Source organism: Erinaceus europaeus, chromosome 5 (assembly GCF_950295315.1).
Source record: "Erinaceus europaeus chromosome 5, mEriEur2.1, whole genome shotgun sequence".
NCBI classification, from domain to species: domain Eukaryota; kingdom Metazoa; phylum Chordata; class Mammalia; order Eulipotyphla; family Erinaceidae; genus Erinaceus; species Erinaceus europaeus.
In genome coordinates this window covers 56,385,795-56,401,923 of record NC_080166.1, presented here as the reverse complement: position 1 = coordinate 56,401,923, position 16,129 = coordinate 56,385,795, and the positions used below count along the sequence as shown (strand labels likewise).

At 40.8% G+C, this 16,129-nt stretch overlaps 1 protein-coding gene across 5 annotated transcripts in view; it reads left to right on the top strand.

Annotated features, from left to right (window-relative positions):
- Positions 1–16,129, top strand: part of OSBPL8 (oxysterol binding protein like 8) — a 182,443-nt gene that overhangs the window by 59,546 nt on the left and 106,768 nt on the right. For 2 of the 5 annotated variants that reach the window (XM_060191341.1, XM_060191340.1), the window contains exon 3: positions 10,075–10,111. The exons of the other annotated variants lie outside the window; for them this stretch is intronic. In XM_060191341.1, coding sequence (XP_060047324.1) covers positions 10,075–10,111 — 37 coding nt within the window. The remainder of the gene's footprint in view (positions 1–10,074; positions 10,112–16,129) is intronic. 5 annotated transcript variants of the gene reach the window in all.

Genomic DNA, 16,129 nt, shown 5'->3' with positions numbered 1-16,129 from the left:
CAGCTCATCCATGAGGTTTTGTAAATTTCCAGCTCATCCATGTCCTTTGGTCAGGTTCAGATCTGAGAACCTGGTAATAATGATTGAATACCAGAATACCATTTGACTTACTTGTATGACCCTGTCTCCTACCTTTCTTTAATTTTTGGCTGAAACTGATCTTTGTTTCTTAAATGGTGAAAAAAGGAAAGCAAACTTTCAAATGATATCTCGTTAATAGAAATTAAAATGGATATGAAGGTAAGTTTGCCATAGCCATCATAGATAGGAACCCGAAGAAGGTGGGTTATTTCATTTTCCCTGTAATTCTAAGAGAGAAGTTAATATTAAAGTCTTACCTTACATGTTTACAAAAAATGCCTTTTTGTCTGAAGCTTTCTGAAGTGTTTGTATCTGTAGTCTATTCCGCCATAATAATCGTCACTGCTTCCCAAGTGTCTTGTCAGACCTTCTACAGCCACTAACAGTAGATGATTTGCTTACCCTCACACCTATTGAGGGAGAATTAGACTGAAGGACGCTGTCATCTTCTTGAAGCTTCCTGGCTTAAGAGAATTTAAAAGTCAGAATCAAGACAGACTTGGTCTGCCTGATCACTTGTTTACCACTGAAGATGCTAGCTCCTTATCTCTCCTTCTGAACAGAATTGCTAAATGTTGGACTATTACCTTTAAAATCAAATCCAGTGCTAAATTCTGTTCCAAAGTACCCATACTCTGTTAATAAACTTTTGAATCATTTTTTAGATTCTGTTGACACTGAACTTATTTAAAAAGAATCTTGGAGCAATTTTCTTATTCATTCAATTTTCTCTATAAAATGCTGTGGTATATTTTGGACAGAATGACAATAAAAACTTTTAAGGTGAACTATTAAAATAACCTGTTCTTGAGGGCCACTTTTGAGTTAGCTATTTGTAAAACATCACCTTTGGACTTCATGGCCCAAGCTGGTTACTGTTTAGTTTTGAGAGAAGTGGGTAAAACGAGAGTTTGGACTCTAGACAGTTAGCTGTGCTAAAATTTCAGTTATGCTGCCTTGTTATATAACCTGGATTATTAATTATGATTTTCTAAGTTTTCTCATTTATCAAAGATATATAACATATCTACTTCAGACGGCTGTTTTGACTTTGAATTCGCTGTGTGTCTAGAGAGAGCTTACTACCATGCTGACTACCTAGTAGACATCTACCAAGAGCTATTACCATTGTCAGCACAACTATTAATAGTAGCCATTCTCTCCAAGAATAGGAAACACGTTGAAGGAAAACCTAGGCTGCTCTGTAATTTTGATTTTATGTGACCTCTAATTTTCATTTTTCCTACCTAAAACATTGAGACAAGTATTCTTCTTCAATAAAAAAATATGTGGACAAGAATATTCATACTTCCTGCTTCATAGGGACACTCTGATCTAGTGAAACCAGAAATTTCTTCAAAAAATATTGAGCAGCTTGTCAATAAGAGGAGGTAGAATTAAAAAAAAAATCATTGCATGCACTAATTTTAAAACTTAGTGCAGGCCTGGTGAGCAGTGCAGCCTGTTAGTGTAGCATAGAACTTGCATACCTGAGACCCCAGGGGCCACAGGCCCAGTGTGACCTGAACTACATTTACTTTGTGAAGACGAGGAGGGATGGCTAGAGAAGACAGCAGCAGGGGTTGGCTAGAAAGAGACTCGACTGAATGGGGAATTGCTCAGAGTTTATTCCGGCAAAATGAGTGCATTGGGAGTGCTATATACAGGGATAATGATTCACATGAGAAGTAAAGGCTTAATCCAAGAAGCTTTGAGTGCAACACCAGGGATTTTTCAACTTTCATCATTTTTATAGAGATGAACAGTAAGAATCTGGAAGCAGAGTATAAAATGACTTGGAGGAGTGACACAGTTAGGAAGTTATTATATGGGAGTAAGAACTTGACTCCTTCTGAATGCAGTGCCCATCCCTTTAATTTTATTTATTTACTTATTCATTCCCTTCTTGTTGCCCTTGTTGTTTTCTTTTATTGTTGCAGTTATTATTGTTGTTGTTGAAGTCGTCGTTGTTGAATAGGACAGAGAGAAATGGAGAGAGGAGGGGAAGATAGAGGGGGAGAGAAAGATAGACACCTGCAGACCTGCTTCACCGCTTGTGAAGCGACCCACCTGCAGGTGGGGAGCCGGGGGCTTGAATCAGAATCCTTATGCCAGTCCTTGCGCTTTGTGCCATGTGAGCTTAACCTGCTGCGCTACCGCCTGACTAACCATCCCTTTAATTTTTTCCCATCCCTTTAATTTTTTATCTGATAGTGCCCTGGACAGATAGGGGCAAACTGTAGACTATTTGTTCAGCTCCGGGAATACATGTCTCCTTAGGGTAGAGAATCTGCTGTTGAAATAATTTCATCGTTCCTCATTTACCCTTCTCAGTCACTGATTCTGCAATTCTTAGGGAACTTTTCTCTATTTTGGATCTTAGTATATTTATTTCCCACTAACTACCTGCCAAGTTGTAATCACATAACTCACTTGGGGGAAGGGCAAGTGGAAGGGGTTAACCTCTGCCTTTACTTGTTGTGTGCGTGTCACAGCTGAACATATGCTGTTCACATCAGAAGTCTTTAGAACTGCTCTCAGTGCCTCTGGGTGCTGTTAGATTATGTTCTGTGTGCTGACAGTAAAGACCAGCAATCTGGAGTGTATTCCAGATAGCTCATACAAAGACAGCTCCCAGTTCCCCATCCTGCCCTCAGTTCTCCTTTCTGTCCATGCGTTTACTGTACTTTCTTTCAGTCGTACAGCTGCTCTCTGTCCATCTATCTCTTTCTAGGGATGAGATCAGAGAGGTGTTATCTGTTTCATTATAAGTAACTGTTTGCAAAGAGAATTTATTGTTTTCTCTCATTCTTTCTCTTTTTTTTTAAAAAATATTCCCTTTTGTTGCCATTGTTTTACTGTTACAGTTATTACTATTGTTGTTATTGATACCGTCATTGTTGGATAGGACAGAGAGAAATAGAGAGAGAAGACAGAAAGACAGAAAGGGGGAAAGAAAGATAGACACCTGCAGACCTGCTTCACCACTTGTGAAGCGACTCCCCTGCAGGTGGGGAGCCAGGGGCTCGAACCAGGATCCTTACGTCGGTCCCTGTGCTGTGTGCCACCTGCACTTAACCCGCTGCGCTACTGCCCGACTCCCTCTTTCTTTTATGTCTTTTTTTTTATTAATAGTTTATAATAAATACAGTTGTTGGTACAGGTGCAAAATTTCTCAGTTTTCTGCAAAAAGCTCTCACCTTCAGCCTAGATTCTTCTTCACCATTATACTCCAGGACCTGAAAGTCCCCCCAGCCCCCACCAGCCCCCTCATATTCCTTGACTTTGGTGCAATACACCAAACACAGTCCCAAGTTCTACTTTGTGTTTCCTCTTTCTGTACTTATTTCTCAACTTCTGTCTGTGAGTGAGATCATTCTGTATGATATGGAAAAAACATATATGTGTGTGTGTTTAGAATATATATATATATATATATATATATATATATATTCTAAACATTCTATATATATATATATCATGACCATCTGTTGTTGGACACTTATGTTGCTTCCAAGTTTTGGCTATTGCAGATTGTGCTGTTATGAACATAGGTATACATAGAACTTTTTGGATAGGTGTGTCTGGTTCCTTCGGATCTATCCCCAGGAGAGAAATTGCAGGGTCATAGGGTAGGTCCATTTCTAGCCTTCTGAGAGTTCTCCAGAATACTTTGCTCAGGAGTTAGACTCATTTGCATTCCCGCCAGAAGTGCAGGAGGGTTCTTTTTTCTGTACAACCTCTCCAGCATTTGTTCTTACTACCCCTTCTGATACGATATTCTCAGAGTTCTGTTATGTGGTCAGGTGGGAATTACCATTTACTAAGAGAGAAAATTTGGGAAGAAGAGTAGGTTAGAGAAAAAAAAATTGAGATCAGTTTTGAATGTATTCAATTTGAACTACCTGCATCCTTAAGGATATGTACTCTCTTTCTTAAGGACTCTGTGTTACTTTGTCCTGTGAAAGCAGCCACATAACAATATGGAAACAGCCATGCTTGTATTTCAATAACACTTTATTTATCTGGTTTCCCAGCCCCTGTTCTACAAGAGCATATGGGATGACTGGTGTTGTGGCTGTCTTTGGAAAATACAGTCTGTCGTATCCATATTAAAGTTACTCAGCAGCTTTTCTGATTAGCTTTGTTTACTAGTTCTGGAGATAATGACTTGGTTCCCTAACATCCTTCAAAAACAAATGATGATGAATTCTAGCTTTTTAGCACATTTTATAAAGTCAGGCACATTAAAAGTTAACCACACTTTTAATTGTCCCATTTCTTCATCTTTGGCCAGTTCTGAAAGCTCATTCCCGTTGACACCTTAGTTTGTCTGACAAGTTTCAAAGTTATCATCTCTGACAACTTTTTCTTGCTTTTATCTTACAATCTGATCTGTACTATGCCTTTACAGTTTGTATGTACATTACCTGATGTAATGTATAGCTTTTAAAGTGTGTGATACATGATCTCCTCTGTTTAACCTAAAGTTGTGCTCTCCTATAACTAATTTTGACGTTTCTATTTGGGATAGATACCATGGCATTGAGCAACACGTACTTGCTGAAGCCTGAAGAGTACTCGCTACCTGCATACCAGTACATACTGGCAATCAGGGAGGTTGGCATGCCCATAGTATTAACAGTTTTGCCTCTTGATAATGAATGACATGGTATGCTGATTAGTGATTTATAAGAAACAATAGATCTTTAGTGGGGAAGGAAGGTATTTGTTACACAGGTCTTATGTCTTAATTCATATTCCTGTCAGAATTCAGTATAGAATGTAGGTTCATATGTATTGGCCCAATAAAACTTTTAAGGAGCTCATGCTCCTATTTCAGATGGATAATTGAAATTATTTAAATAAATCAAAAAATTAGGAAGAAAAGGCAAAAAAATTAAAGAGTTTACATTGAAGTATTTCTGTACATAAACTGTTTTAACATAGCCGTTTTTCACACTTGACATAATTGTGATGTGACAGTATGTTTTCGCGCTGTGTTACCTAACAAAGCATTTGAAAATTTGAAGTAATGATGGCAGCAATCCTAGCAATGGTATCTGTGCAAATGATGTCTAAAGATTCAGCCAAAAGAAATTTCAGCCAAAGAAAATAGGAATGTTTACATTGAAACGAAGGAAGATCTTAGGATTCAGTAATCAGTATTGCAGTGTGAGGACTGAAGCAGAACTCATGAACAGTGAAAAAGATATTTATTTATTCCAGTTCACCCAGGGAATATTGACATGCTTAGGTTTAGAACTGCACTTTATGTTTTTTTTATTAGCAATTTAATAGTGACTCACAAGACTATAAGATAGTAGGGTATAATTATTATACATCATTACAGCCATCCAAGTTCTGTGCCTCCTCCATCACAACCAAATCACCATAGTTCTCCTAAGGTAATAGTTACTTCTTGACTACAGGTATGTATATTTCAAGTTCTTGTGTTTCAGTTCTCCATATTGCACTTCTGAGTAAAATCATCCCATAGTTGTTTCTTTTTTCTTCTTCCTTCTCAGATAAGAGAAATAGTGTCTGGCTTCCTCAAGTGTTCTCCAGAATCTCTTCCTTCTCAGTGATCTTGTAAAAATAAAGGTTCCTTGTCAGAAAAGTTCCAGGTCCCAGTGGAACTCAGATTAGGAGCCCTCTGCCTATATTCTCCTAGTATTTCTTCCTCTGGGAGTATGGACCAAAATTCTTTTGGGGGTGCAGAAGGTGGGAGTTCTGGCTTCTGTAATTGCTTCTCTGCTGGACATGGACTTTGGCAGATGGATCCATATCCCCAGCCTGTTTCTATCTTTCCCTAGTGGGGTAGGGCTCTAGAGAGGTGAAGTTCTGGGACACATGAGTGAGGATGTCTGCCCAGGGAGGTCAGGATGGGATCAGAGTAGCATCTGGAGCTTGGTGGCTGAAAGGCTGTAATATGTAAAATGTTTAATAAACAAGGATCAAGAAATAAGAATATAGCCAATGAGAGTAGAATGAATTCATCAGGAGAGTCATTTTTATGGCTGTAAGGAATAGAGAACTAAAGAGATGGAGGTAGGAGTCTATGAAGCTGGGGAGAAGACAGTGGATTGTGAGAGATAGACTAATTTGGGGAGTTGTTGGTGGGCAGTGGCCACTTAGAAACCAGGTCAGTGGACTCATTCTTCCTAAGTTTGTTCATATGTGAATCTCTTATATGTGGAATTGTATAAAAGTGAGGTCACAATTAAAATGTTTAAATTGTCTTTTAAAAGTCAATATGGGGGGGGCGGTGCATAGCACAGTGGTTAAGCACACATGGCGCTAAGTGCAAGGACTGGCTCAAGGATCCCAGTTCAAGCCCCTGGCTCCCCACCTGCAGGGCGGGAGTCACCTCACAAGTGGTGAAGCAGGTCTGCAGGTGTGTATCTTTCTCTCCATCTCTGTCTTCCCCTGCTGTCTGGATTTCTCTCTGTCCTATCCAAGAATAACAACAGCAAAGACAACAAAAATGGGAAAAGTGGCCTCCAAGAGCAGTGGATTCATAGTGCAGGCACCGAGCCCCAGTGATAACCCTGGAGGCACTGTAACATGTGCACTCAACCAAGTGCACCACCACCCAGCCCCTCAACGAACATTCTTTATGGGAAGTAGAGGGTAGGAGTTCTGGCTTCTGTAATTGCTTCTTCACTGGACATGGACTTTGGCAGCTAGATCCATACCCCCAGTCTGTTTCTGTCTTTCCCTAACGGGGCAGGGCTCGGGGTTCCAGGACACATTGGTGAGGTCATCTGCCTTGGGAAGTCAGGTTGGTATCATGGTAGCATCTGCAACTTGGTGGCTGAAAAGCATTAAGACATAAAGCAGAATGAATTGTTCAATAATCAGGAACCTAAAATTGAGTCTAGCAGATGCAGTTTGGGGTCTTCATGTTGGAAGAAGCTAGAAAATCTATTTTAGATATATTTCAAGGAGCCCATGACTTTACTAATTTTTGCCTAGGCCTGACCGCTAACATGCAGGTGGGCTAAAGGTATTGTCTGGGAAGATGGTGTCAGTTGAGAGTAGGACTAGAAAGCTGGATCAGGGCAGCGAGTAGCTCCCAAATAGGCAAGTGTGATCAGTGGATTGAAAAGTAGTTAAGGAAGGACCCTTCAAGGCTGTAGGTGCTGTACGAAGCATAAGAAGGTACCATCTTGCTGTTACAGTCATCAACTTCTCTCTTTGAGTTCAACCCAAGAGACCCTACCTCCCATCTTCCTAACACAGCTATGTCAACATTAGATTAATTGCTCCATCCATTCCTGAAACACGCCGAAAAGCGGCCAGCTTCAGGGATCCAGAAACCAACCAAAACTATCAAATACTTAGAGGAAAATATTGGCAGAACTTCTTTTCCATTCAAGTTTTAAAGGCATCTTCAGTGACGCAAGTTCAGTTGCAAGGCAGACTAAAACAAAAATAAACTAATGGGCTACATCAAATTAAAAAGCTTCTGCACAGCAAAAGAAACCACCACTGAAACAAAGAGGCCCATTACAGAACAGGAGAAGATCTTTACATGCCATATATCAGACAAGAGGCTAATAACCAAAATATATAAAGAGTTCACCAAACTCAGCAACAAGAAAACCAATGACCCCATACAAAAATAGGGAAAGGACAACCACTCCAGCATTTGTTGCTGCTACCTTTTCTGATGTGTGACGTTCTCATTGGAGTGAAGTGGTATATCTCATTGTTGTCTTTATTTACATTTCTCTGACAATCAATGACTTGGAGCTTTTTTTCATATGTCTGTTGGCCTTTCGGATCTCTTCTTTGGTGAATATTCTGTCCATGTCTGTGGATCCATTCTTCTTCTTCTTCTAGCATTTGCCCTTCTTCTGTAGTCAGTTAATGGCTTTGAAAGTGACTGGGATCCATGTGGATTCAGTCGGCTAGGAAGGATCATCAGTTTCCCCAATGAATGGGTACTCACGGGATGCACCACGGGAAGGTCGATCCAATGCATCCCAGGATCCATTGTGATGGATCTGGAATCAAAGAATAATTTTACTGCATGTCTCTTGATTCAAGGTCATGCATATGCTTTTGGTCAAGAGGCTGTGGAGTGGAGCAGGAGAAATAGCTCGCTTGAAATAGTACACTGCTGTGCCAGGCAGGCAACCCAGGTTTTAGCCTGTATTATAAAAATAAATAAATAAATAAATAAATAAGGGCTGGGTGGTGGTGCAGCTGGTTAAGCACACATATTACAGTGCATAAGGACCCAGGTTCAAACCCCTGGTCCCCACCTGCAGGGGAAGCTTCATGAGTGGTGAAGCAGGGCTGCAAGTGTCTCTCTGTCTCTCCCTCTCTAACTCTCCTGTCCTCTCAGTTTCTCTCTGTTCTGCCAAATAAAATAAAGTTTTTTAAAATTAGAAATAAATACATTTTTAAAAACGGTGCTGCGGACTATTGCTTGGGAATCCTCTGAGGACCGAGTGAATGGGAGTAAGGCTTGAAGTGGGTGATTCACTTTGAACCCGCTTAGTGGCGGCTGCTTTGCCTCGTGAGGTGGCAGCTGGCATTCCTTAGCCATGGCCAGAGGGTGAAAGCCTGCCAAGGTGGATGCCTAGCCTGCCTGCAGTCTGACCTCAGAAGTGCTCTCCAGTTACTTCTGCGACAGCTTCCATAGGAGCTAGGCCACATGTACTCCGAGAGAGGACTCTATTCCAAGAGGTACTGACTGCTGGGGCCATTTTAGGGATTGCCCACCACAAATTCGTTAATCTTTCTCCACATGCCTGCTAGTGGTGACAGCATGGCCTTCGGTAATAGGGCCTTGAGCTGACTTCCTTTCCTTTAGTTTGTCTATGAAAGTGAAATCATCTGAGAAAAGAATGAGACTAAGGAGCAGCTACAGAAAAATGAGTAGAATTAATGTCTTTACGACATAATTTGTTTCCAGCAAATTATGAAGTAGTTACCTCTTGAAGTAACAGGACCAAGTTTTTTTTTTTCCCCCCCAAGGAAACAGCTGAAGCAAAAAAAAAAAAAAAAAGTCCCTTTTTTATTAGCAGCCAATTCATATTTACATATTCATTTTAAATAAAACTGAGCAATAATATAGTTGTATTTATTGCTTCCGTTTCAATATACTTGGTGTTTGAAATGAGAGGGCTGAGGACTCCCTGCAGAAGGAGACCCAAACATTTGTCTATAGGCAGCGGGTAGTATGCTGTACATTTAAATGGTCATTAGACAAAAGGTCAGCAGTTTTATTTACATTTTTAAGTGGGTCTATGTTATTCATGCAAGAATTGAGTCTTTGACTTCCTAGAAAACAATAGTTGCAGGTAATGTGCTTGATATTTAGTAAGTTCTATGAAATTTTTGTCTGGTAATATAATTTACATTTCTAATCAATACTTGTGTTTTTTCTTCTTTGTCATTTGAGAAAATAATTCTTCTCTGTAAAAACTCTGCATAACGCTTGGCATCTAATAAGCATGCACTAAAAGTTCCTTTCTCTTTCAGAAGAGACAGACTGAATCTCTTTGTAGTGTTAAGCGCTTTCATGGCATGCAGAACTAATATCTAATAGTGCATGGGTGTTTCATATTTTAAAAGTACTGAAATTTAAACCATTCATTTCAGATAGTCAATACTTTTTATTGTCTCTGACAGCACTTAATAGTTTTTGCCATACCTAACCCACACCTTACATTGTAACTGAAAGTAATTTTGACTTGAGTCATTTTTTAAATGAAATTCTTACACGGTTTCACTGATCTCTCTCCACTTTCATTTTCCAAAACGAAAATACACTGGTGATGCCTTGTCTTTTCCACACATGCAGAGGAGACCCCTTATGGATGAACATTACTGGATTGTTGCGCATGTGCTTCGTACTTAGAAACTAATTCTGTTTTCCTTGTCCTTTTGTCTCCTTGCTGCTTCCATCATGCTGTGTTTTGCTTCTTCCTGGTTTGGACTGTGTTTGTTTGCTGCCCAATTACCCTGACTCTAAAGCTTCTTGGTGATAGCAAAGATGTCCTTGGGCCCTCAAGTAAGTAGCTAACCTCTGGATGGTGTGTTTGGGGACATGCCAGTTTACAGTTCTAAGTCTGTACTTGTCAGAGGCACGTGGTATTTCTGTTTTAATGAGCACGTCTTCTTTGTTCTTTCCAGGAATGAAAATGCAAAGGAAAGTTATAAACAGTGGTCATTCTGGCCATCTGGTCTGCCACCAGTGTCCATCTGGGATTGATAGACAGTGTTTATGTCTTTGTATCTGTAGATGAGTTATTTAGCGAATTTTCTAATTTATAATTTAGGACCCCTTAGTACTCTTCAGTTATCGTAAAGCGTAGATCAGACTGCTTAAAGCCGAGCGTGGGGCAAGAAGTTTACTGTCATATCAACATGATAGTTACTGGAGCCTGGCCGCGTACACTCAGCTGAGCACACACTACAATGTGCAAAGAATGGTGAAGAAAGCACTGCAGGTGCCTCTCTCTCTCTCTCTCATTCTCTTCCTCTTTCTCTCTCCTCTCAGTTTCTCTCTGTCATATCAAATAAAATAGAAAAAAGGGATGGGGTGGGAAATGGCCACTGGGAGCAGTGGGTTCATAGTGCTTACACTGTGCCCCAGTGACAGCCCTGGAGGAAAGGAAGGAAGGGGAAAGAGGGGAGGGAGGAAGAAAAGAGTGAGTTAGGCAGTGGCACACCTGGTTAAGCACTCTCATTGCAGTGGGCAAGGACCCGGGTTCAAGCCCCTGGTCCCTACCTGCCAGGGGGAAGCTTCACAAGTGGTGAAGCAGGGCTGCAAGTGTCTCCTTGTCTCTTGCCCCCTCTCCTCTCAACTTCTCTTTTCCTACCCAATAATAAATAAATACATAAGATTAAGGAGAAAGCAAGCAAGCAAGCAAGCAAGAGAGGAGGAAAGAAAAGACATTACTGATTTATCAGAATTCTTATGTAGTAGATAATTTGATTATGAGAAAGATTCTATATTTTGGGTATTTCAAAACAAGTCATGTTTCATCTTAGATGTGTAGTAGATATAACCCTTGTAACTATCTCCCTCATCCCCCCCTTTTTTCTTGGACTAAACAACATTACAGTAGCATTGGGGATATGTGGGGCATAAATATGTGCCCTCTAGTTAGGGCCTCAAAGTCATAGATCACTGAGAAGAGAGCTTAAGAGAACACCTCCAGTAAGGGCTCCATTTCATAAATGAGCAACCTGAAGATAAGAACTGAAGCATCCCAGGACTTAGTACTGGGTACTAGCTCTATGTGGTTTTTATTGGTCCTCAAAAACCAGAACACTGTTAATTTGCTGAATTCAAGTCTAACCAGATTTACATTTTACTGCATCGTAAGTAAAAGGGTTTCATTTTATTGGAGATAAATGTGAAAATGACACTGATTCTGGTAGTAGCTTTTGTTCCTAAATAGTTAGTTACCTGGCCACTGCAAGTCAGTTCAGTTCATTGCCCCCCCACCCCACACACATATCTGTCCATTTTGCTCAAGATAGGGACAGACCAAAAATACTGGCAAGATTTTTCTCTAATTGTAAAGTTCCTTGGTCAGCAGTCTGTCACTGTGTGTCCCACATTGGCTGTAGTATATCTGTATTATTTTTTTTCTAAAAGAAGAGTTGACTTTAAGTAATATACTCAAATTTTGTTTCCCCCCCCCATTTTGGATAGAGAATCAGAGAGGGTAGGCGAGAGTAAGAGAGATACCACAGCACAGCTCTACCATACCTGAGGTTTCCCTGAGTGCAGGGCTCCCAGGTGGTGGTGAGGACTAGCAGCTAGGCCTTATACCTGGAGGTAAAGTATGCTCTCTGTTGGCAAGTTCTCTTCCAGACTCTCCTTCTCATGTCCTTCATGTGTAAGTACATGATTACATAGCCAGTGTTATTATCATCGTAGAGCATTTAAAGCAGAATAGATATATATCTCTCCCCAAGCATGTTCTGTTATCTTGCTCAGCTTACTTGTGAAGCCCTTCGGGTAATGGATTTCCCAGTTCCTTTCATTTCCTTATAGATCAAGGTGTTGTCTTAGGTGAACTGATTGGCACCACTGAACTTTACAAATATAATTACATTCTTAATGATCACTGAAATTGTTCTACTTTAGGAACTGAAGGTTTTTTTCAAGACTTTATTTAACACAAGATGAGGAGAGGTAAAGAGAGACACCTCAGCCCTGCTTCACCTCTCATGGAGCTTTCCTCCTGCAGGTGGGCACCTGGGACTTGAACCTGGGTCTCTGTTCCTGGTAATGGGCACCTTCTACTGACTGTGTCATGCCATCTGGACTCTAGGAACTGGATTTTTTTTTTTAAATGAAGATCTTTAAAAGTTGAGATGGAGGGAGTCGGGCGGTAGCGCAGCAGGTTAAGCACACATGGCACAAAGTGCAAGGACCGGCGTAAGGATCCTGGTTCAAGCCCCTGGGCTCCCCACCTACAGGGGAGTTGCTTCACAGGTGGTGAAGCAGGTCTGCAGGTGTCTATCTTTCTCTCCCCCTCTCTGTCTTCTCCTCCTCTCTCCATTTCCCTCTGTCCTATCCAACAATGAAGACATCAATAAGAACAACAATATTAACTACAACAATAAAAAAAAGTTGAGATGGGACAATTTTATTTGTAGTTATATGTTTAAACATGTGCCAGTTAAAATGCATAGCATATATTAGAACTAAATATATATTGTGCTCTCCCAGTGATTACAAAGATCTAAAAGATCATTTGTCTTTTAGAGTGGAAAGTAACTCCATACAGTTTGTTAGGATTTGTACTGTTAAATGAAAAAACTACAGTGATATATATCTTCCAATTTAAATCCTTAGAATATTTGAATAGAGTAGTGCCGTCTGTAAGGGGAGACTTAAGATTAAATCAGAGAAAGTGTAGCTTTAAGTGTAACTTCATTTCATCTTAAATTTTAATTGGATTAAGAGCAAACACCAAACTCTGAAAGAAATTCAGATTAGACATTGCTGAGTTGAATTCAGAAAGTAATGAGAAAATAGTGATTATAGAATATTCCCCTTAGAAGTTGCAACTGGTGTGTTGCTTTCGTTACTATCTGTGTCTAATAAATAAAGTGAAGCTGGTCGAGAGCATGTGTCACCATGTGCAAGAATCCAGGTTCAAGCCCCTGGACTCACCGGCCAGGGTGAGCAGGGATTCAGGGCTGCGGGTGCCTCTCTTCCCCTCCCAACCTCTCTCTCTGTCCCATCAAATAAAATAAAGGGGATTGTGGGGACATGGCTGCTAGGTGTGGTGGATTCATCATGCAGTCACTGAGCCACTGTAGTAACACTCATGCCCCAAAGAAAGTGTACATACAGTGAAGCTGTGGGGACAGCAAAGTAGGCTACCTTACTTCCACCTGTAAAACAGTCAGCAGAGGGCACTGTGACGCTGTCTTCAGTGGGCGAGGTGGCTGCTGGGACAGAATCTGCACTGCAGTCATGTCCTAGGTGACTCCTTGCTTTCTTCATGCCTGTCTCTCCCTCCTTCCTTTCCTTCATTCTTTACTTCCTCACTGGGGCTTCAGCACTCTGGGTCAACTTTTTTCAGGAAGAGAAAGCAAGAGAGTGGTAAAAAAAAAAAAAAAAAAAAAAAAAAAACACCACCAAACTGAATGCTTCCCACAGTGCAGTGGGAGGCCTGGCTCAAGGCTTGCTCAGACACTTAGGCTAAGGCAGGCTTGCTCCCTGCTGAGCTGTCTTGCCAGCTCTGGGAATTGTGGTTGGGTTTGGTATTTTTTCGTTAGATTTCTATTTGGCCTTTTACCAAGTATTTATCAAGTGACAGTTTTCTGCCAGTGATAACATATCCTTAGGTGTTTACTTTTGAGTAGCCCATTGTACAAGTGATATAAACCACTGAAATGACTCGTATCCTACATTGACTCCTTTTGTCTGCTTTTGTAAATGGAGTTAAGAGAAAGCAAATAAATTGTATCTCTTGTTTTCTTGTTTTCTAAGTTAATATACACTGCATATTGCTACTGCCACAAACCCTGTGACCTCAGTGGTTATCAGAACCGTAATCATTGTAAGCATTGCTTTTTTATAAAGTGAGATCAGGTGAGCACAGGTAGCTGCATCCCGCTGACAGAATACTAGTGCATATATGCCCATCCTGCTAGTCACCTTAGAGGGCATTTTTAGTCAGCCTCTCCTGAGCTGACACTGCATACAAGGGTACATGTAGACTGTGGGATAAAGTGGCTGGTGGTTTGTTGGGCCTACTGATGAGGAAGCTGCCTCCCAAGTACCTCGCCTCTCTCCCTGTGCCTTTTCCTCTCCTTGGTGTCTGTGCTTGCCTTCCTGAGGGCACCGCATGGCCAGTGTGAATGGCTTTGTTCACCATTCTTCATTTTTGAGGCCAGATAGTGGTGCACACTCCCTTTCTACCGCACTCTTGGCTTTCGTCTAGTGGATTTACAGGGTGCTTTTTCACATTAAATTTTCTTTTAAATCTTTATTATGATGGAGCCAGAAAGAGATAGGGGAGGGGAGGAGAGAACCTGCAGCACTGCTTCAGAGCTCATCAAGCTTTCCCCTGCAGGTGGAAACTGGGCCTTGTGCTGGCAGCTTCTGCACCCTACCAGTCCCTCCACTACCCCGCCAGAAGTTTCTTGCTTTCTTTGTTGTTTTTTGTTTGTTTATTTGTTTTTTAATGTATTCCAGATACCAGTCTTTTGCTAATTTTATCATTTGAAAGTACCATCCCTTGTTTTGTGTCTTTCAAATTTCCTTAGGGTAGTTTTTATTAAATTCTTAATCTTACTGTAGTAAATTTGATTCATTCTTTTATTTATTGCTTTATTATATAGCTTTGTAAAGATATTATTTCATATCCCAAGTTTATATTCATTTATGTTTCATATAAAATCTTTCATTTTTGCATTTATGTACCTAAGCTTTTATTACAAATACTCCTGTTGGGGCCTGGGTGGTGGTGCACCTGGTTGAGCGCACATGTTACAGTGCACAAGGACCCAGGTTCAAGCCCCTAGTCCCTACCTGCACGGGGTAAGTTTCACAAGTGGTGAAGTAAGGCCGCAGGTGTCTCTCTGTCTCTCTCCCTGCCTATCTCTCCCTTCCCTCTCAGTTTCTGGCTGTCTCTATCCAATAACTAAAGACATAATAAAAAATTTAAAAATTCAAAAAAATACTCCTGTTGTATGACATGACTGTAGGAATATTTTATTTTGATATAAATAACCAGTTGTCTTAGTAAGCAGTAGCTAAATTCGTTTCACTTCCTAATCTCTGTTGTATGCTTGAGCTGCACACATGTGAGGGTCTGTTTCTGAGAGGTGTAGACTTCCTGTCCTTGCATAAGGTTGAACAAGGAACCTCTTCTATGCAAGGCCTGTGTCCTCCAGCTGTGCTATCTCCCTGACCCTGTTATTTTATTTTTTTAGGTCAGTTTGGCAGTCTGTACATCACTATCCAACATTTTAAATTCCTATAATGCATTCAGGAATTGCGTGGATCTTGTATTTATTAACTGATAATAAAGCTTCATGAAATCTAAACGATTGGTTGAGTTAGCAAGACTCCTTTGAATACATTTGGCCTGTTAGGAGCTAGCAGAATCTGAAGACGTATAGGAAATTAGAGCAGTAAAGGCCCTTCTGCTCTGAGGTTTACAGTCTAGTGAAAAAAGCAGGCACAAAGCTATACAAATCAGTGATAAAATAAAATGATGCAGTGAAAATAATGGTGGGGGTGGGGCCGGGTGTAACTCGAGCTGATCAGTTGTACTGTGTTCACACTAAGAATTCATCTTACCACCCTTTTGCTGAAGACATGGCACTTGGCTGCAGACAACAGCTGGTGAGAGGCATCAGTAATTTGGGCTGAGGGGTATTTCAGGTAGAAGGAACGTGATGCTAAGTTGCAGGCACTGAAGCAAGATGGCCTGTCTGTCCAAATAGCACAAAGATCATTATGGCTAAAGGTGAGTGAGAGAGAGAGAGCCAGTGGGAGAGCATGAGCTAGAAAGACTAATGGAGGGGTCTGGGAGATGGCTCAGTAGAT